This window comes from Rutilus rutilus (genome assembly GCF_951802725.1).
Source record: "Rutilus rutilus genome assembly, chromosome: 15".
NCBI lineage: Eukaryota > Metazoa > Chordata > Actinopteri > Cypriniformes > Leuciscidae > Rutilus > Rutilus rutilus.
This window is the reverse complement of record NC_140220.1, coordinates 12,431,777-12,453,912: the sequence shown is the minus strand read 5'-3', so window position 1 is coordinate 12,453,912 and position 22,136 is coordinate 12,431,777. Positions and strand designations below refer to the sequence as shown.

Below are 22,136 nucleotides of genomic sequence, written 5' to 3'. Positions count from 1 at the left end.
TTTCTTCTAGTTTTACTTCTCTGCTAACTATAGCAGCACCTACATTATAACCAATAACCAAAGAATTTCTCGTTCCTCATCCAGTCAGCGTCCTGAGATATATTCCGGCTCAGTGCCATATGTTATCTAGTCCTTTCAGATTATTTTTGTGTTGATTTTCAACAGCCTTGAGAAAATTCTATAGCCTCAATCTCTCTCACCCACTGGCTTTATATTTCCCATATTTTATAATTATTGAATCATGTCTTTGGGTCATTCTGTTTAAATCAATTGTCTAGAATTAATAGTCATCATTGAAAATGATTGCCTAGGGCTTCCCATAAAACATAGTAGTGTCTCACAGGGACGGACAAGCCTCAGTGCTCTTCATCGCCTCATATAACAATAAAACTTTGCCCTGGAATGATGAAGGGAATGAAACAACATTGAGGCCCCCCAATCATTCTGCGTCACAGAGGTGAATAAGCCTACTCGTATAATTGCATATCTTGCGCAAACTGACTTCAATCTTACTCTGAGGTGGTGTCTCACCACAATGCGTTCAGGTGCTGGTTCCGTGATTCAGCCACTGCTGTAATATGATATGGCACAGAATCTGATGAGTTCCTCTGTAGCGGCAAGGCGCATTTCTGTTTGTCTGTGTATAATATCTAATTCCAGACTTACTGCATGGAACAGTATGCAAATGCATGGGACAGGGACTCAGGTGGTGGATTATTTTGGTTGTCTATTATTTAGGAACGAGTTATCAAAGACTGAGTACTGGACACATCAAATTAATAATTGTGATGCTTATTGGTTCATTTCATCAGTGGCACAAATGCATGACACATGCTTTTTATAATCACTATGTGCATTTAGAGATTAATTACAAATCAGGATTTGTGTTTATTTTTGCATCTAATCCATGTTATTTAACAGCCTCTGAAATTACATGATTAGGAAGATCAAAGCAAGCTATTGTTACTTAAAGTGTGCTCTTATCCAGACCTATATTAGCTACTGGTGTTTCCCAAATTAGTTTATTTTTCAACAGGCTTTTTCTAATGCTGAACCACTTACAATTACAATGTGCTCATTCAAGTAATTATCAGCTAGGACACAATGTTACAGTATTTCAATCTACCCCGATGCTTTTTTGAATTTCGTGTGTTTTTTGATGGCTTTGCATGCTTATATATGATCATTATGTAAGATCACAACATCCTTGCTGGAAAGACCAGATCCAAGCTGTTTTTTGCTGGTCTACCTGGTTTTGAATGTGAATTGATTTTAGCAAACTCAAATTAGAATTTTAATGCAAGGTAGTACTGTCACATTCTTGTTTCAGTGTTTTTTGCGTGGATTTTTAGTTTGTATCACATTATTTCTTGTGTTTCCTTCTGTTGTCATGGTTGCTAAGTATGTTTTCGTTTGTCGTCGTCATGGTTACTTATTGTTTCATTGATTTCACACACCTGATCCTTGTTTTGTTCATTGAGTTTGCTTGATATATTTTTTGACTGGTGTTGTTTGTGTTTGCTCACACTGTTACTAGTGTTTGTCTTCATTGTATTTTTTGCTTTGTTTAGTATATTAAAGTTAACAGTGCTGTAAATAAGATCCTTTGTGCCTCACCTCGTCTTCTGACCACATATGTGACAACACCGTAAAAAAAATCTTCTAAACTTAACTTAATTTAGTGTGTTTATCCAATTGATTTTTCCAAAAAAGCCAATGCAAAAAAAAATAAATAATAATATATATATCAGTTGAGATTTTTCACAGTGTAGGAATTAGATATTTAACTAGAAAAGGAAGATTTGTCAAGAAAGACTTTGAATATTGACTTCATATGGCTTACAGATAGAAATTTGAAATTACATCATATTTAATAAATTAGCTTTTGTGGACCAAAGTGTAAGAAAAATCTTTGTTGAATTTCTCTGAATTGCAGTTCAGTAAATTCTTCTTCCTCTCATTCCTTTTTAAATTTCAAGTCAACTTCCTGTGGGTTGTGGCCAATTCAGATCAATTGTATTTCGAATTGCAACTTGCAAGGAACCAATGAAGTATGTTTTAAGGCTGATATATTAAAAACAAATACATTTTATTTAAATGCTGTATAAAATCAAGTTAATTTTATAGTTGTATTATTCATTACTCTTTTAAACATTGCTTTCCTTTTTGTCTTCTTATTCTTACTGGTACAATCCCATCTTTCCTTTTGGAGTGGATGTGAAGTGTCAGCGTCCACCGAGACTTCCCTTTGCCTCTGGGAGATTTTGTTTTTCTCTTGTATGCACCGCTCAACTGTAAATTGCGTCTCAGGCTTAATTTGCAATTCTCACTCCCAAGTTAGCGCTTATCTTGTTAAAGGAACATTATCTATGTTTCTTATCATCAGTTAATTGATGGGAACTATGTTTGGACATATACAGCCAATAGATAAAACCAATGATTTTTTGAACGGATATACAATTTGAATGATGCATATTTTTAGCCCAGGTCCTATCTTTTGGGATGGAGAAAGAGGTGACGTTGGTCTATACGTCAGCCTTGACTAAGGGTTGTATGTCTGTCCAGGTTGTGCGTAATACCCTGCCATGGTGTAGCCCCATCCACCGACACTGGGGGGGGGGCTGAACCAGTGGAAGGGGTGTGTCGTTATAAGAGGGGAGAGAAAGGGAGCAGGCAAGCAGTTGAACAAACCAAGAAGCTGAAGATTGGACATAACCACCACACCTCAAGACTGAAAGTGAGAGAGAGACTGACAACAACCCCTTATCGCAGACGGCAGGTAAAACAAGGTGTCATGGTGATGCCTGTATTTTTGTATTGATTCTAATTCCACAGTGAAAGAATGCAGATTATACCTGTTTTATTGGGTCATTTGGTTCTTTTTTTCCTAATGTGACAAGTATTTTGTGATTACTCGCATTTTTTTTGGATTGCTTGTCTATTAATGTTAATATTTGTTGAAGCTATAATGACTGCAATTGCATTCACAGTCAATATTTTTCTTATTGGGGGTGCGAATGAGCTAATATTAAGTGCTGCTCTTTAAATAATATTTTTTTCCATTACTCATGGCTTTTCCTCATTAATCATCTTCATGGTTACCAATTAACCGACATTAACCTATGTGGCCGGAATTTCTTGCGGTTGCTTGTAAACTTTTTGTTAAGTTTTTCATTTGCAGACATCTGTCTTTCTTTTTATTTATTCTTTTAAACAAATTTTTGGTTAATAAGCCACTTTTCCAAAGGATGGATTTATTGTAAAAATAGAATATAACAATCCCGGATTATGTTTCTTTTTGGAGGTGTAGTGTTAGGCTCTCTCACAAATTTTAAATCCGCTTACAATTGATTGAACTTGCATATAACAGAAGACAACAGTACTTAACAAATGCATTCCATACAAAGCTCTGATCACAGACACTTGAGTGTCTGCGCTGGGTTTGCCAGTGAAGAGGGAAAGAGCAGCAATTCTGAGACAGCTGCTTTTTACAGCTGTAATTAAACTAAACCTATAACAATGTGTCCACTGAGACTCCCTTTAATCAACTAGAGTATTTAGTGCTTATTTTTTATTACAATTTTTTTTACTGCAATTTCAGCCTGCGCAGAATAGCAACAAGTGCGCTATTCATTTAATATTTTCAGCTTCTAAGACAACATTTAATTTATGCTAGTAAATAACATCAATAATAAAAAAAGACTGGAATAAATAATTGATAAATGTAAATATGTTTGTGTGGGGTCATATATTTTATTATATATATATATATATATATACATATGAAGAGTTCAGATGCAAAAGCCTCTAAGTGCCATCTGAAATTTTCTTCTAAAATGATCATTTTTATCAAGCTCGTATAATTAAGTTCAGTAATTTCACTTAAATGGCAATGAAAATGACCTATTAGTTGTCATTTAAGTGTAATTACTGAACTTAAATATATGAGCTTGATAAAAATGATCATTCTAGAAGAAAATTTCAGATGGCACTTAGAGGCTTTTGCATCTGAACTCTTCATATATATATATATATATATATGCATGATGCAAAGTATTCTTTGTGAAGGCAAGGCACAAATATGAACTGTTATATATAATTATCTGTGATGATTTTATTTGTTAACAAAATTTAGTTAATTTTCTTTTATATTTTGTGTTTTATAAACAATATATCATATTAAACAATACAAAAGATAATGATAGTTGAATCATTACTTGAAATGATGTAAATGAAGATAGATTGAGCTAGATTACAGCTGAATTTTAGATCATTTTTAAATGTTATTTTTACCCAAATTAAGGAATATAACAATGTATGTATTGATTATAATTATATATAAACATAATTTTATTTAACTTTTTAAACTTAATTTGTCCTTTATTATTATATTAATTTGCAAATTCTCTGTAAGAAGCACTCTCTCTTTAAGGCCTGCAAAATATCTTCAGGCATTCATGAATGTCATTAAAAAGTGGACATATATTTTAAACCGATATCTGTCTATCCACTACCAATATCTTTCAAACCAATGCATCTGAGGACTAAGGCAAATTCAAGACGCATCTAAATAAATCTTCCAAATTGCACAGATTATGCATCCCATAATAAATGCATGCACCAATCTTCTGAACTGAAACATGAAAGCTGCTTGTCTAATTTCATGTAATTATTTTAAAACGTTGCACACTGCATTAGGGAGACTAGTTTTCCTAATTACCTGAGCCATGTTAAATTGATTTTTACCCAAAAATCCATTAGACCAGAAGCATTGCATGCATAATTACGTACATCTATCAATTAAAGTTGTACTCTCTTATATTGGCAAGATAAAATCTATTTAATCAATGAATGCCCTCACTGGATTTACAGAAGCTGTCAACTTTTAAACTTGAGCAACATATTTAATTTTAATTGCAATAAAAATTGTGAGCTTCACAGAATCGAGGGATCACTTAGATAAAACTAGTAAAAGGTTGAAGCTGCCATAACCACATCGTTTGTAATTATGCATAATTGTGAGACTTAATTGAATGTATTTTATCCCATTCTCAGCTGCTCCTTAACTTGGACTCTAAGACTGTTGACTAAATGCCATAGTTTTTTATAGAATTTAGAATTTTATACACCTCCACAGCTCATGTGAGCATTATTATCATAACTGCTTCTGATGCCTATATCATTTTGATATTTTACATTGAAATCGCAAACCCTGTGAAGGAATTGTGACTTTCCATGAGTCAAACCGTCTGATGAATGTCTGATGTATGCATTTACTTTCACCTTTGCTTTTGATTTGAAAGGTGATGACAGTGGCATTTATCGAATTTTCTCCTCGCAATTGAAATATCATGCAAATAGTTCTTCAAAAATAAAGAAAGAAAGAAACTTTTCACTCCCTCCCCCTTCTCTTTATGCTCATTGTCATGGCCACGGGGAGGATAATGCAATGATTGCTGCTGTTCTGCCAGTGAAGAGGCAGTGTGTGTGGAGGGGAACCGTGATCATCTGCAACGGGACTGCAGACTCTGAGCCCTCTGGCTATCGTTGTGCTCTCAATTAAAGTAACCATGCGAATCCCCCCATTCCTCATCGGAAATGGTAATGACAAAGAAGAGAACCTAGATTATTTTGATAGGATGCTATTGCAAAGGACAGAAAAACAAATTTGCTAGATGTAGCAAACAGGTGAGCTATCATTTACTGTGTAATAAATCCGAGATGAAGTGCATTCAGCGGATGGTATTAATGTGGATGAGAAATGAGAAAGAGGTCACGTTCGTCCTTCCATCTGCTGTGGAACAAACAAACAAAAGTAATTGTTAGCCTATTGCTGATTCTTGAAATGTCATGACACCGTTGACCTACAAAAATAGAAACGGGGAAAAACACAAAGTAGAAGAAAAGCAGCAGACTTGATTTTCAGAATCAGGTGGTGACTCAAAGCAGTTGTGTTTCAGCCAAGGCGCGGGGACAGAATGAGAATGGGGTTTGGTGTTTACCGTGGAGGTGATACGATCAGGTGGCTGCAGGAGAGAGCGAGCAGACTGATCAAATCAGATTAGTCGCATTCCCTTAGATTAGTCAAAGACTGTGGACAGAGCACCTTCCCTATGAGGAAATGTATCACCGCGTGCAGCTGACACACAGTTGACCCAAAAATAAAATGTCTGTCATCATTTACTCATCTTCATATCGTTCCATACCTTCTTTGTCAGTACAATGAAAATCAATGGGGTCCAAACAACACTAACTTTCCCTTATATTATCTTCTTTTGTGTTCCACAGAAGAAATAAAGTCATACAGGTTTGAAACGACATGTATCATAATATTTTGTAAAGACTTCTATCTCTTCTATGAAACTGGGGTCAATAGGTACCTTAGGTCAAACAGGACACTTCTATTTATTTTCATACTACTACAAATCCATTTGAATCCATAGACATAAATATTATAATTAAACTTTATTTGGAATATATTTCTTCATGCACAATGCACATTTCATAATATTAAACCTAAAATGCATTTTAATATCACTATTAGGACAGTATGATCTCTGTATAATATCAGTCTTTAAATGCAAGATATTTAAAGTGTACCTAAAGTATATTTGCAATAGTGCCATTTTAGCACAATCATATATAGCCTACTTAAGTATATCTTTAGTTGGACCTAATTTCTGGATAACTAAAGTGCATTTAGTACAATTTAGTAGATTTTAAGTATATCAATTTAGTATACCAAAAGTACAATTGCAGGGTATTTATAAGAAGTACATAAATATGTAACTGTATTTGTAGTTTACTTGTCAAATGCATTTTGGTATATTTATTTTTCACTGAGAATACAGGCACCGAATTAGTATTGCAGATGATAAGTTGCTAGGGTTGATGCCTTTGCACTTTCCCTCCAGCTGTTTTCATATTTCCATTATCTCCTCCAAACACTTTTAATAGGATATTATAGCAGGGGATGATCGTAAAAAAGTTCCATCAAATCACTCTCTAAATTGAACTGTATTAATGATGCAAGGGATTTAATTGGTTGGAAAACTTTTTTTTGTGTAGTGTTTTTTGATAGTCCTCATTGGATTCCCATGTCCACATGAGGGGCTGTAATTATACATACTCGTTGAGCAGAGACATCTCAAGATGCTTTTATTGTCAACTTTTCATCACTGCTCCGCCGAAAGATTTTTGTTGGCTTTCATCAAAGAAAGCTTTTAGAGGTGCGCGCATGTGTGCGTTTCTCTCCTAATGCGGTCGTGACTAATGTGTGCTGGCGCAGTGTGTGAGTCAGAGTTTGATGGGAACTGCATTCCCGCTCTTTCTCTCCCGCACTCATTTCCTTCTCATTATGCCACACACGCTAATTCAGACATTAATTAGGGCCTATGATGAGTTTCCTTAATGAACTTCAGTATGTGTGGGGAAAAAAACAGATGGTGGCTTGCGAATTTTGACATGTTTCAGTGGTGGTGGTGATCCACATCATTATACTTTCATGTGTGAATTTTGCAAATAGGTTTGATTGAGACTTTGGTCTTCATTGTGATTGTCGTGTCTTGATCTTATCTCCAGAGGGACATGAGTTTGACTTCTGGGAAAAATGGACCCATTTGTGGGTTTATCTTTAAAGTGCCAGATTATCAGTTCTAATATCTGGGATTAGCAGGAATTCCTTTAGCTGATTGACAAGGGTGAAAAAAAAGGAGCTGATTAGCTATAGGTCAAATTGGCTTTGGATGTGCACGGGAACGTCCTTGTAAAATCTACTAGACCTTTCAAACTTTACGTATCCCGGAAATTGATTGGAAGCCTCGCACTTCATAATTGCTTTCATTAAGAATATTACCCCATTAGATCAAAAATATTTAGCAAATGATCATTCATATATTTAGAAAATGTGTGATAATACAAGAAAGTTTAGAGCCGAAAAAGAAACAAGTATACTCATATGCTCACCAAGGCTGCATTTATTTAATCAAAAATACAGTAATTTCAATATATTTTTAAATGTAATTTACATTTGACTCAAGTCTTGAGTGTCACATGATCCTTCAGAAATCATTCTATTTCTAATATCAAGAAAAAATGTCTTATTATTATCAATGCTAGATTGTGCAGTTGAGCTTTTTCAGGATTCAAGTTTTTTCCCCCTCAAACTTTTCAACGGTAGTGTAGTTAGAAATGTCAAAAAAATATATTATTATAAAAAATATACACATATATTAATATATATCATGTAACAATCATCTCCAAGAAGCCCCTGGAGTACCTTCCACAGACCTGGTAAAAAAAAGAAGAAAGAACTGGAGACATAAAATGAGTCCGCAAGATGAAGCCAAGGGGCAAATATCCCTGAGCCCAATTGCTTTGCATATTCATTTTTAAGAGTTTTTCTTGGGACCACTTCAACTTTGCTCTGTTACTTTATGAACCTACGCTGTCTTATCTGTAGTATCTGTAGAAGACTTTACAGCAAAAAGTTGTAAACTACAGTTGCAGAAAATGATTAGCAGTCAAACCTCTCACCCCTCTTCTCTTTCCTTCATCAGAGCTCCCAGTGGCTACTCTTACTTTTGTTTAATCCGGTGTGTGTTCCGTGAAGAAGTCATGAAGACCCCTTTATGGACCCTGCTGCTCTTATGCTTGTGCTCCTCGGGTCACAGCGACTGCCAAGGGGACTGTTTAACCTGTGGACTCATCCTACCTGAACATCAAGCTTTTAATACATTGGTAAGTGCCCCGTCTAATAATAGAAAAGTACAAACTCCCTATTAATGTTCATGGTTTTGAAATGAAATGCTCAGCAAGCACATATGTGTGTGGTGTTTGTAATAAAACAAGTAATAAATCAAATGTGTCTATAAGATATCTTAAAGCAGGAGTGGATGAGAAAACTGTAATACAAATCAACTTTGTTAAAAGTTGGTCTTTGTCACATTAGTGGCTGTAATGAAGTTGCTAATGACTGTGTAGACCAAACAGCTGTGACTGGGGTGATTGGGGTAATGCATGCCCATAATTGGCTGCTGTGGTGCTGTCAGCTGCTGATGTTTTGGTAGAGATTGACACTTGGTGGGGGGGCGCTCTTTCTGTGACCAGATGTGTCCCTTTGGGCATGGTTTTCCTCTGTGACACCACAATGGTGTCAGACTTTAACATTTCATCAACAGATGAAGACAGTATATTCACACTCACATACAGTGCATGCTAAATCTGTTTTTCTTATCCCCATATATATATATTGTCTTTTATGTTCTATCTGATTGTTTTTCAGATGCCATCGACATTTAATTCGCAATGGCCAATTACTTTCCATGCATGCGACTTCTAGTTTCACTCCACTGCTACAGTATAAGCCGCTACACCATTTATGATCTATTTTCCCCTATAAATGGGAGATAATAAAAAACAGGCTCACGCTACATGATCGTCTTTAGAGAGGGCATCACACGAACATTTTGAGTAAAGAACCTGCATTTGTCTAGAGCATACATAATAAAGATTTTTATCCCATTCTAGTCACTCAATTATTATATCATTTCTTGCACCAATGCCACATATCATTTCACATCTCATTGCACTGGTAAGACCGTTTGCATGCAGCATTGTGCCACTAGGAATGTTTTATACTTCGACTTTTTATTAGAAAGGGCAAATTCCAAAAATATCATACATCTTCAAAGGATAAAACATATTTCCATTTTCAATGGGAAATGTTTTATATTCTTCTATCCGTTATTTGAATGGAACAAAATATAAACATACACAAAAAATATATAGTTTCTTATAATATTAAGCAGCACAACTGTTCAACATTGATAATGATAATAATAATAAAGGTTTCTTGAGCACCAAATCAGCATATTAGAATGATTTCTGAAGGATCATGTGACACTGAAGACTGGAGTAATGATGCTGAAAACTCAGCTGTGCCATCACAGAAATAATGTAATAAATATTACATTTTAATAATACATTTTAATATTCAAATAGAAAACAGTTGTTTTAAATTGTAATAATATTATTTCACAATGTTCCTGTTTTTACTGTATTATAAAGAGGGAAATCATTTCAACCTTAAAATTGTTCAGTCCATTGTCCATTTTATCTATCTGTTTTAAAGAAAAAAAATCTCTATTATGAAACTGTCATGTCATGTCATGTAAAAAAAAAAAAAAAAAATCTCTGCTATTTTGCAGGTGTGTATCCTGGAATGTGAGGCACAGGCTTCTCCTTCATTGACCTGGGATTTGTGTTACCAAGCAGCGGGTCTGAACCAGCTTCCACTACCGTTACAGCAGGAGGAAACATCAAAGCGCTCCGATGATGAAGTGGAGCCTCTGGCCACAGTGAGCATAGAGAATGACAATGGTGTCGAGTATACCGAGGCTTTGGAGCGGTTTCGACACGCCGCGCAAGCACTCCGCAGCCAAAAGCCTTCAGAGGAAGAGAAACTCGGAATTTCATATGACCCAGACCTTGACCCGGGGACAGAGGAGGACCAGGATGGTGTAGGAGAAGAGAAGAGCGACGAGGCAGCCGTGGGCGTATCCAAGCGTTTCGGAGGTTTTATAAAAGGTCGTCACGGTTTCCGGAAATTGGTGAGCTCCGGAAGGCCTTTGCAGAAACGCTACGGTGGCTTCATAGGGATAAGGAAATCTGCCCGCAAGTGGAACAACCAGAAGCGCGTGAGTCAGCTACTGAGGCAGTACCTGAGCTTGACGGGCCGCTCGGGGCGTAACCTCTCCACCAGAATCCGAAGACAGAGTGAAGTTTAGATGGCCTTATAGCACAGGCCCTGGTCTTTTCACTTACCTCAACTCAACTGCTCATCAGCCATCAGTAACTGTGAACATCTGTCATGCACCACACAGGCCAGAACTAGATAAATCTGTGTTTAATCAAACAAGAGGAATATTTTGTTTAGCGTTTGGTTTTTATCATTGACATTTCCATGGTGCCGTTCCAGACATCAAATACATCTCAATCAAGTCGTTAGGACAAATGTTGCTGATGAGAACTGATTGTTTATTTCAGAATCAAAACTCCTAGAATTAACCTTGAAGCATTGTGAAAAAAAATAAAATAAAAGGCAAAGCAGTGAAACTTGAATTGAGCACGTGAATCAGTTACAAATGAGAGCAGTGGGTTGTAGTGTATCGGGTTTTCTTGTTCTGTTTTGGGGATTACTGAGAGAAAAGCACTTTATATTTTTACCTTGCACGGTATTGTGCTAAGATTGATTGTTTGCACACATCTGTGTTGTATGGAACAATCTCAGAAGCAAGATCAGAAGCAATCTGGGATCAATCAGACTGGTTTTCAAAATCAAAAACAACAGGTGATAATTTTTAGTCCCAATATATATTCTTCAGGGTTTGATTTTTGATGGTTTTGTGAGTCAATGCTGCCCCCTGGAGCTTACACTCGAAATTATTGTCCATATTTTGTGGAATACCACACATTATAAAATCCTGACAGATATCAATGAAAATAGCTGCATTCACGCCATGTCATAATTAGCCTACCTTAAATAAAGCTCTGAATGCTTTGAATCGCTCTTGCGGTGCTTTGATGTCATACACCGATCGGTATGCACAGTGCCGCTTCGACCTGAACACACTCTTTAAAGGGTTAGTTCACCCAAAAATTATAATTCTGGTCCGTAAGCAAAGCACTCACGTCTCCTCCTCGTAAAATTGAGGTTAAACTACTGGAGTCACATGGATTACTTAAATTATGTCTTTAATTACCTTTCTGTGGCTTGAAAGTGGTAGTTGCATAGGCTGTCAATGGAGGGATAGAAAGCTCTCAGATTTCATTAAAAAGAGCATAATTTGTGTTCCGAAGATGAACAAAAGTCAGGTTTGGAACAAGTGTAATAAATGTCTAACTAACCCTTTAAATCTGCAGTGGTCAGGCGGTACGTCGGCCATGTGGTACAAGTCGTAGCTCTCAAAAATGTATGAGTTTACAAGTCCAACAAGCAAGTGAAGCCTTTTTGGTTACACCTTATTTTAAGGTGTCCTTATTGCAGTAATATTAATATTAAGTAATATGAATTAACTACATTTAGGGTTATAGGATTAGGTTTGATTTTGGGTTAGTTGCAAGTAATTATGCATTACTATAGAAACTACATGTAACGTGTGTAACAAGGACACTAAAATTAAGTGTTACCAGCTTTTTACAGTTCAGAATCGTTACGGTATTTACGACATGGCATGAACGCATCTAATGTGACAGGTAAACAAAGCAGAATCTGACCGTGGCCCATACATGTTAGCCAATCAGAAAATGTGGGGTAGCTCTCTGTCCTAACAATAGCAGGTGGGGAGTGTTCAGAAAACTTGTTTGAGAACAATTCATAGTCATTATTTGTGCAATTCGGTTTGGCTCCACAGAAATAGCACATTTAATTGTTTGCTTCCAACTGATGAGAATAAATGTAGCATGTGTTCCAGCTTTCTGCATTTATTTGTGCATGAACATATACAAATGAGATCATCTTAGTACTCGACAGATTCTCCCTCACATTAATACTCATCGGATGTCACGGAATAGGTTTTGAAAACTGACACCCCCGACATGTAAAAAAATAACTAGCAGGTAGTCTTTGAGCATACTTTACAGTATTCTGCAAATAATTGTATGGTTTTTTTTGGCTTTGTGAATAATTTTCATTTCAAACACATTCTGCAAGCATTTATGGAAGTTTTTTCTTTTAATCCTTGCCACTTGTACATGAAATGCACACAAAAGGCCAATAAAATAATTTTACAATTGTTCTTGATATTTGTCATGCACAAATGACAAGCTTGTGACATTTGCATATTTTATCTTGTGTCTTCTTAATTATACATAATATCTTTTTTCAATGTGATGTTATGCTTTCGAATCTTTTTAGATGTTTCCCAGGGGATGATCCGGCATTGTACAAGACCTTAACACTTTTTGGAAGGATGTCGAAAAACTTACAAAAGGAAACGAGCCCGATCTATTGTCCGGGCAGTATTCAGTCAAGCTCCCTTTAACTCTTTGCAATAGCACTTTGGTATTCAATCAAAAGATTATAGCTGCACTTTTATCTCCAGACAACATACTGTGACCACCATTGTGGCCAATATCATTCACTCAGCACCACTCTAGCTTTATATCTGGCAGTTTAGATTGATTAGGAAGAGCTGTGGCAAACGATAGTCAAACCTTGCGAAACTCAAAAGTTGTGACTTAATTCTGAGTAAATACATAGAAAAAAAAAGACAATACATGACATTACACTGTTACACCTTTCAGGCTAACAAAACGGCAATAGAAAAAACATCATGACAATGCTGAGAGCAATACATTGTCCACAGTATACAAAAATCAACAATCACTTAAATATCTCAGGTATGGATGAAGTGCAGGACTGGGGTAGAAAAACACCTTGTTCAAATACAGGGTTACACCTTAGTCTAGTGAGAGGGAGAGTTCACCTTTAAGAGCTTGGGATCCTACTACTCCACAGTCTCGATAGCTAGTACCAGCGTTCACTTCTTGGGAAATCATAGCCAAAACACTTTTAACGCTAATAGGAAAACAAAAAAAAGGTAGAAAAGTGAAAAGAGGGATCCTCTACAGTGCAGGAAATAGTTGGAGAAAAGAAAGAAAATGGAGATTCTTCCTTGTCTCCTAAAGTCTTTCAGTTTAGTCTGGGAACCGCTGACAGGCTTTCTTCCAGCGGCAGGCGGTGCACCATTGGTCCCTGCGCTCCACGCCGTACACTTTCCGGCACTTTTTGGCCTCACCGCGGCCCTTCCTAAGGAAAAGATATTATAAAAACTACTTGATTTAAATTTTACATTTTAAAATGACTTTTTTTTGTTGTGTAATGTTAAATTTAATTTAATTTTTAAGTCATTAAACATTTTACAATGTATCTGAAAGGCTGAAAAGGCATATATATATATATATATAATATTAATATATACAGTACCGGTCAAAAGTTTGGAAACAAAACTGGTCAAAAGTTTGGAAACATTGCTATTTTAATGTTTTTGAAAGAAGTCTCTTATGCTAATCATGCCTGCATTTATTTGATCAAAAAGTAATATTGTGAAATATAATTACAAGTAATGGTAACAAGCAACTTTTTTCAAGATTCACTAATGAATAAAAAGTAATTAAAAAAAACACAGCATTTTTTGAAAATAGAAATCTTTTTCTAACAATACATCTTTACTATCACTTTATTATCAATTTAACACATTCTTGCTGAATAAAAGTATTAATTTCTTTCAAAAAAAGAAAGAAATTACTGACCCCAAACCTTTCAACAGTAGTGTATATTGTTAAAAAAAAGATTCTTTTTTTTTTTTTTACTTTTTATTCATCAAAGAATCCTGAAAAAAGTATCAACTGTTTCCAACACTGATAATACATCAGCATATTAGAATGATTTCTGAAGGATCATGTGACACTGAAGACTGGAGTAATGATGCTGAAAATTCAGCTTTGCATCACATAAATTATATTTTTAAAGTATATTAAAATAGAAAACCATTATTTTAATTTGTAATAATATTGCACAATATTACAGTTTTTTCTGTATTTTTGATCAAATAAATGCAGGCTTGATAAGCATAAGAGACTTCTTTCAGAAACATTAAAAATAGTAATGTTTCCAATTTCCAACTTTTGATCGGTACAATATATATTTTTAGTTCATATATATATATATATATATATATGCACTATTTGTGCTACTAGAGTTTTAGTTTTGATTAGAGACCTTTTTCTTGACTACAGAGGGCAGCATTTAACTAAGCGGTTCACCTGAATGAACAGTGCCCTCTGGAAGGAGATGCACTCATGGTCTGTGATCTGGTGGGGGCGCTGTTCCGCTGTAGCCACTGCTCTCCAACACTCATTGACCGGCTGCGAGATGTTGGAATCTACAGAGCAACACAGTAATAAAAGACCAGATGGCATAAACTGTATTAAAATGCATCACTTATGATGTTAAGTGCTTTTGGAGAGGCAGACCAACCTGAGGTTTCTGCTGGACACCACCAGGCAGGCTCCAGGTACAAAAGGTGGGAGAGCCTGGAGAGACTGTCACCTGAATGGGCGCGCAGGCCTGCAGTAAAACAACGCAGTGATGAAAAAAACTAAATCACATGCAACAAAACTCACAAAGATTTTAGACAAGATTTCTATACATAATTTCCAAACAGCATCAAACAATCAGTTTCAGCCAGTCATCTGTACCTGATAGAGATGTTCAGTGTGGATCTGCCACACGCTGCTTGGAGCTGATTGGCTGAGTGGGGTTGACTGGACTGAAGTATCTTGGTGTCCAGGGGTGGATTGGCTTTGAGTGGAGCTGCAGGACGTCCAGGCCCCGCTTGAGAAGGAAGGAGCAGGAGATGGAGGTGCAGTTTCCTCATCTTCAGAGGAAACCTCTGTGTAATAGAAGTCTTCCTCCCTATGCGACTGCTCTGAACCCCCACTGTTTGAGAGAAAATCAAATAATGGGAAGAATAAGAAACCTTATTTGTTGCATATTTGCAGACCTAGTAAATAATGTAAACTTTCATAGTATACATGGATTTTCAAACCAATAAAACACATTTCTTAACATTATTAACCCTGACATATGAAATAATAGTCAGAAAAAACAGACACACTTTAGATTAGGGTCTAATTCTCCCTATTAACTCTAAAAATAAGTTGCCAGCCACTGCCATTTTTTATATTTTGCCCCCAGAATATTTTGTTGTATGAATATCTGAACATGCAATATGTCAAAAGAAATAACAGACCCTCTGCTTTTAAACAACAACAAAACCACAACTTTTATTCTAGCTTCATGCATTCCTTTTTTATCAACACTTGAATATGGGTAAGTTTCATAAAAAAGCAACATTTTGAGCAAAAAGCAGAGAAAAGTCCTATAGCTCGGCCTGGGTCAACATTCCATTCAGTAACATTTTGATTTATATGCTGTTTAATATCGATGATCACGTTATTTTACATGCTTACATATGCTTACACATGATATAATTTGTGTCTGCTTCTTTTTTGCCTTTGTTTTGATCAGGAGACTCAGTCCTGTTTCAGAAGTTGCGTAATAACACCCCCTAAAAACCGTAAAAACACGGAAAGCCGGAAATTTCCGTCAATGGCGAGGAAAGAGTTAACTAACTATTAACTATGACTTGTGCCGCAATAAACTCCTAATTGCTGCTTATTAATAGTTAGTAAAGTAGTTGTTAGGTTCAAGTAGTGGGCAGGATTAAGGGATGTAGAATATGGTCATGCAGAATAAGGCATTAATATGTGCTTTACAAGTACTAATAAACAGCCAGTATCCTAGTAATATGCATTACCAAAAAATCTTTTTTTAATGTTATAGTTTATTGAACCTTTAAACAAAAAGTCTGTATATATGTTTTATTTGTGGAGTACCATATTTGATACACCAGGCTTTCATGGCTCATATTGAATGATAGTTGCATATAAGATATAATAGAGAAGGCTTTTTAGGGTTAAAGATGCATCATAACGGTTCTGTGCCATCTCCATTGTTCCAAGAGTTCAGTATGCGCGGACATACTCACCCCAGGTGAAGAATGCGAATGTGCCGTTTCATTCCGACCCGTGATGTCAGCACTTTCCCGCATCCAGGCCACAGACACCTGTATGCTCCCCTGCTCAAGCTCTGAGAGTGAGACAGAAAAACAAAGAGTGACTCACATGTATTTTTACAACATCAGCTTAAAACGCTGTCTATTCCCCCTCAGGTTCAGCAACCTGACAGTCATCTCATTCTCACCTTGCACCTCCTGGCCTCCGGCTCCTCACATGCGGCTTGGTCCAGCTCCATGTGCAGCCCTTCGTCTGTCAGTTGGCCCGAGCTCCTGTCCATCTCAGTGACCGATGGAGAAGGGGCTGGGCTTACACTGCCATGGTCCCAGCTCCAGTAACCGCTGCTGCCGCTGTCAGACAGCTCACCTCCGCAACACTCCATGTCTCCTATGGTAAAAAGAGAGGAAACGTGTAAATAACACAGGAATAACCATAGAATTGCTACATTCGTTTTGGGGTTGTGTGTTATGCTGTACAATAAAAATACAATACAATAATTGTTCATTTATATAAGCGTATATTAAAAAGGTGAAAACAATCAAAGAAACATATTTCAAAGAGCGAAAATAAAAACAGAAAGTCTACTAAATTCTATTTCAAATCTGATGAGATTTTGTTTCAAATAAACAGTCTGCGTTGGTTTGTCAAACAAGCATACACTGAAAAAGTGTTCCTTGTTTGGTAAGATATGGTTTCCAAAAGAAGCCAGTTCACCTGGTAGGAGGTCCCTCTGCGGGGGGCTTTGGACCACTGGACTGCAGGACAGACTGGTGAGCACCATTGCAGCCATGATCTCGTCCATCTCCACCGACTCAGGACTTCTGATATGGCAGAGAGTAAGAAAACTGTTCACACTACATTACACTGCAATATAGATCTACGAAGAACATGATGCACACAATAACATTACACCTTACGCATAGATAAATTCTTCTCTAAGGGAGTTAGGATTAGAGTGATAAGATTTTGTGCACAAGACAACAAACAAAGATCTGTAGGTTAACCTGTAAGGTAAGTCCACACGGGAAGAGTGTGAGAATGATAGGTTTGTTTGCTGTGCGCTGACATCAGCAGACCACTCGATCCCGGGTCCTGAATTCATCTTCTTCTGCATGCTCACCCCTTCCTGCCCACAACACTGCATGTAGCTCTGCTGGATCGGAAACAATCAATTATATACAGACTATCCACACTTTCCTCCTTCTATTTGTATGTTGCAGGGGCTATATATCAATTACTGTGATACGCACCAATCCGTCCTGCCCTTCTGTGCCCATCGGTATTGTGTCCAGTCCTGCTCTGGATCTCACCGCTGCCATGCTCTCAGCAAAACAGTCGGCTTTGTCTCTCAGTAAAAAAAATCTGGAAAGCAGGGAAAAGCATGTTATAACAACACCGTTCATTTAATATTGCATGTTTTAATCTGAGGGCCAAGCTGGCTAATAATAACACCCATTCTCTGCGACAACGCCACGAGGCCATGAAAACGTGCAAAAATAAATAAATAAATACATTTACAAATATCAATCTCTTAAAAAATGAAAAAAAAAGAGAAAAAAAAACTAATGCTCTCATATCCGAAATTCAAGGGAAACCTAAATAATCAGATATGGGATTTGCATAAAAAAGGCAACATTTTAATGTAAAAAATACTAAAATACCTTTATCGAATTCACGCGGTAGATTTTTGCATTTGGACAAGCAACGCAGTAGGATGTTGCTCGGTGCCTTTACTTTTTTTTTAGGGCAACACACCCCCTCACTGTGAGCCTCTCAGATACTGTAACTCCGGATTTAGGGAGTGAAATCATGGAGAGATCCAAATCCCGCATCGGAATTAGGATTCATCTCAGTGACTCGAATGCTTTGAATCCATTACCTCACAATTTTCTTGCAGAGTTCCTTTCTGTAAGTTACATCAATATGTCAACTGAGTCAACTAAACTATCGTTTTTTAATTTATTTATTTGTCAGCTTTTCTTTCTTGCATCTATTTGAACTGCGGTTGTTGTTGTTTTTAACGTATTTACCAGTTCATGTCCGCCTTTACACTTATGTGTTGATTCTTGTCTCGATCACAGATGACAGAAAATAAGATGCTTGCTGACAACGTTTCATTTACACAAAGCCGACAACATGCTTGCCTAAAATGTAACGATATTCCTTTGCTGTCATTTCCTCTAGGAAATGCAGATTTAGTTTGAATATTTGGAACAGTTAAATTAAACCGTGCCATTTGTTTAATCCAGATCCATACTTTAGCTGGGACGCTCGTAATGGGCGTTCACGTCCAGCAAAAAACAACCTTCCCACTGGGGGCGGAAGCTGTGCTCTGATTGGCTGACTCGGTTCCCCGAAGGACACACCTTCGCCCAACAACGTGTGCGTACACGAGTTTCTGCTCAACCCCCGTTAATGTACACAATCTAATAGGCATAACAACAGACAGTTGCGATACAATAAATCACATTTGTGCAAATTACTCTCGAAAATGCATGTTTAAAATCTTTTAAAAGACATGCATTAGATAGCCACGCTAAAACAGCTCATTTTAAACACCGTACTCTCTCGAAACGTCCGCAGTAGGATTGAAATCAGAACAGTTCACATAAACACTGGCTACATGATTATAGTAGGAAAAGTCTGTAAACATGCAGTAACAAAAAATAACCTGAGTATCTGCCATACCGTCAATGAAAAACCGGCGTGTTTAATGATGTTACCTAGATTGTTTTCGTAGGGAGAGATGCCGCCGCTGCCTGCTGCTGACGTCATGCGCGCTCCTCTGACTGCCAGTGCCGTGAGTGAGTGAGTGAGTGAGTCAGTCAGAGGGAGGGTGGGCTGTACGACGCGCTTGCGTCGGTTTACGTGCCTTAAAACACCTCATAACATTGTTTATAAAGCTTAACACGGTGCCACACAAATGTGTTATTCTACATAGACAGTCACTATTCGTAGTATTATTACACGATTGTTAACTGTGCGGGGTTTACTTCATGTAGGCTATTTTTAATAATATAGAATAGCCTATAAGAAAGTGCTCCACACTTTTTTTAATTTCTTTATTTTATACATATAAGTAGATTGTGTGTGTGTGTTCTTGTAAATATAATTTGAGGACACAATAATGGCGGGTATTACAAGGTAAACAGGGTTTACAAGGGCACTTCCTGTGTCCTCGTAAACCGATGGCTTACAATTATACTAAACGGTGTTTAAAAAAAATTGCCAAAAAGTTTTCTGTGATGGGTAGGATGAGGGTGGGTTTGGAAACAATATACAGTTTGTACAGTATAAAAACCATTACGCCTATGGAGAGTGTCATAAACCACACAAAAAAGGAGGTCCTGGTAAACCCTATGCAATGTTGACAAAATTGTCCCCACAAGGAAGGCAATATCCGAAATCTTTGTCCATGAGGAAAACAGCAAATCATACGCGATGTTTTTTGAACATGGAAAAATGCAGAAAGCTTTCTGTGATGGGTAGGTTTATGTATGGGGATAGAATACACAGTTTGTACTGCATAAAAATCATTATAGGCCTATATCTGAAATATCCCCATAAAACATGAAAACACGAAATGTGTGTGAGTCACAGTGTGAGAATAACAATTATTGTCTATTTTGACTAAAAATTGTATATTGGTCTGTTCCATCATGTGTTTCTTAAACAGGTAGGAACATAAAACATTGTGTTTTTCTACCACATTACAATAATCACTATTTTGTTAAAATTATACATCTTTTATTTTCAATATTAATGATATACATGATAAAAGTATTCCACACTATTATACATACACACACAGTCCCATGAAAACAACATGTAACAAATATCAACATGTATCACCAGGATAAGTCATTTTAAATTAAATGTACAGTTTAGACAGAAGTCTGCCTGCAGATTCAAAAGCAATCCCTTGACATGTGTCACCTTTAACCTACATCCTTTGGTCTATTTCCTAAATATTCAGCATTGTGTATTTGCAAACAGACATTCGGAAGAACACGTTCACCGTGTAAATGATGTCTGGGGATTATAAGCTTTCTTCTGTCTGCGGCCGTGGGCCGACGGACTTCATCCTCCAAAGGGGATTTTAGGTCTGGACAGCACAAGCATGTTGGGTTTCAGTCTCTGAATCCAGTCTGGGTATTGGCTCGAGGCATTATATCATGTGACTCATGCTGACCTACAATAACCCAGACGTGTTTGGCTTCCTTTAAACAGTTTTATGCGAAGTTGCAGTCATGCTAAAAACAGATATAATATTTATTTATTAATCTAAATGTTTTTGTATGGTAAGTCTGTTTTTAAGACTTATAAATTATAAAGATATAAAGACGTATAAAGAAGCACAAATATATAAATGCTGCATTGTAAATGAAAATGTTGCCTTTGCGTCATCATGCTAAAAATGTTTCTCTGGAATGGGAGGGAGAGCCTCCCTAGCAGTATCACTCATATCAACCACAGTATCTGAATAAAACAGAGGTTTTGTGCTTTTGTTTTTCCAGTTCACTGCAGCATAAACAACTGAGCTGGTCAAATGTAGATCATGGGTGTGAGGTGAAGAGAGACGCTGCTCCACTGCCTGTTTGTTGAGGGCTGAAACAGAGTGATTATCATCAGGCTTTGTCATTGCTGTGGAAGGGCTCTCATTCTCCCCTTCAGCTTTGTCAGATGGAGGCTCTCTAATGCACTCGTAAGGATTTTCCTCATTCACTTCAGCCTCCAGGAGCGAGTATATATGATCAGATAGATCCTTGGCAGCTGGCATATATTCAGCACCCTGGGACTCGGGTATAATCTGCAATGAGGACATACATTTGTGAGAATAATTGTTTATTATTATTTCCCATTCCACGTCACATGCCAGTCCTTCATGATTAAAAAAGTTTTTTTTTATTTTTTATCATTAGTATAGCTTTCTCTATCTGCTCTCCATTACAGAGCCATTTCCCTTACAAGATTAATCTAATAACTATTTGGAAATTACTTAACCTCTCTTGCTGATTCGCTGCAATTTACCACTAAGTGATTTTAATTGACCATAATAGGATGAATATGGTTCAACGGTCTATTGCGATTGGTCTCAAAGCAGGGAAAAGTTTCTTCCTCCTAAAGCAAATTGTCAACAGTGGTCCGCACTACTCAACCAAAGCTTTGTTTACTGTATATGCTAACAGTCATATATAGTACACTGGGAAAGTAGATATGTGCAGTTTTTTAGCGCAAGGAAAAGGAATCATTTCAGCATGATCTCTTACAATGATTTTTGTTGGTGTAACCTAATTAAGTCAGGTCGATTTGGTCATATTGAAAAATGGACAAACCCAACCCAATGGTTTGAGTTTCCCTTACGAAAAAGAAGTTTATTCAAGTGTTCTATTAGTATACTTCTTTTAAACTAAAAATAAGAAAGTATACTTTCAGTCTACATTTTATATACTTCTCAGAAATATACTTAAAATTACACTTAAGTGTACTTGACT

The 22,136-nt window shown here is 36.8% G+C and overlaps 2 protein-coding genes across 6 annotated transcripts; one reads left to right on the top strand and one right to left on the bottom strand.

The window, feature by feature from the left end:
- Positions 1–1,500: 1,500 nt before the first annotated feature.
- Positions 1,501–11,119, top strand: pnocb (prepronociceptin b). The gene is made up of 4 exons (XM_084431349.1): positions 1,501–1,648; positions 2,566–2,779; positions 8,559–8,739; positions 10,209–11,119. The coding sequence occupies exons 3-4, from the start codon at positions 8,617–8,619 to the stop codon at positions 10,785–10,787; spliced, it is 702 nt and encodes a 233-aa protein (XP_084287475.1). The 5' UTR covers positions 1,501–1,648; positions 2,566–2,779; positions 8,559–8,616; the 3' UTR covers positions 10,788–11,119.
- Positions 11,120–12,459: 1,340 nt separating this feature from the next.
- znf395b (zinc finger protein 395b) lies at positions 12,460–19,449 on the bottom strand. Of its 5 annotated transcripts, none has more exons than XM_084431345.1 (10): positions 18,303–18,399; positions 17,892–18,003; positions 17,646–17,794; positions 17,356–17,462; positions 16,829–17,028; positions 16,614–16,714; positions 15,262–15,502; positions 15,041–15,130; positions 14,827–14,945; positions 12,460–13,810 (listed from the first exon to the last, which is right to left on the bottom strand). In XM_084431345.1, exons 2-10 carry the CDS (start codon positions 17,958–17,960, stop codon positions 13,699–13,701), a joined length of 1,188 nt encoding a protein of 395 aa, XP_084287471.1. In that variant the 5' UTR covers positions 17,961–18,003; positions 18,303–18,399; the 3' UTR covers positions 12,460–13,698. The 5 variants fall into 5 exon arrangements, with proteins under 5 accessions (XP_084287471.1, XP_084287472.1, XP_084287474.1 ...); XM_084431346.1 differs by lacking the exon at positions 18,303–18,399 and adding an exon at positions 19,365–19,449 and having other exon boundaries at positions 12,464–13,810; positions 17,646–17,791; XM_084431348.1 differs by lacking the exon at positions 18,303–18,399 and adding an exon at positions 19,330–19,428 and having other exon boundaries at positions 12,464–13,810; positions 17,646–17,791.
- Between the last annotated feature and the right edge of the window lie 2,687 nt (positions 19,450–22,136).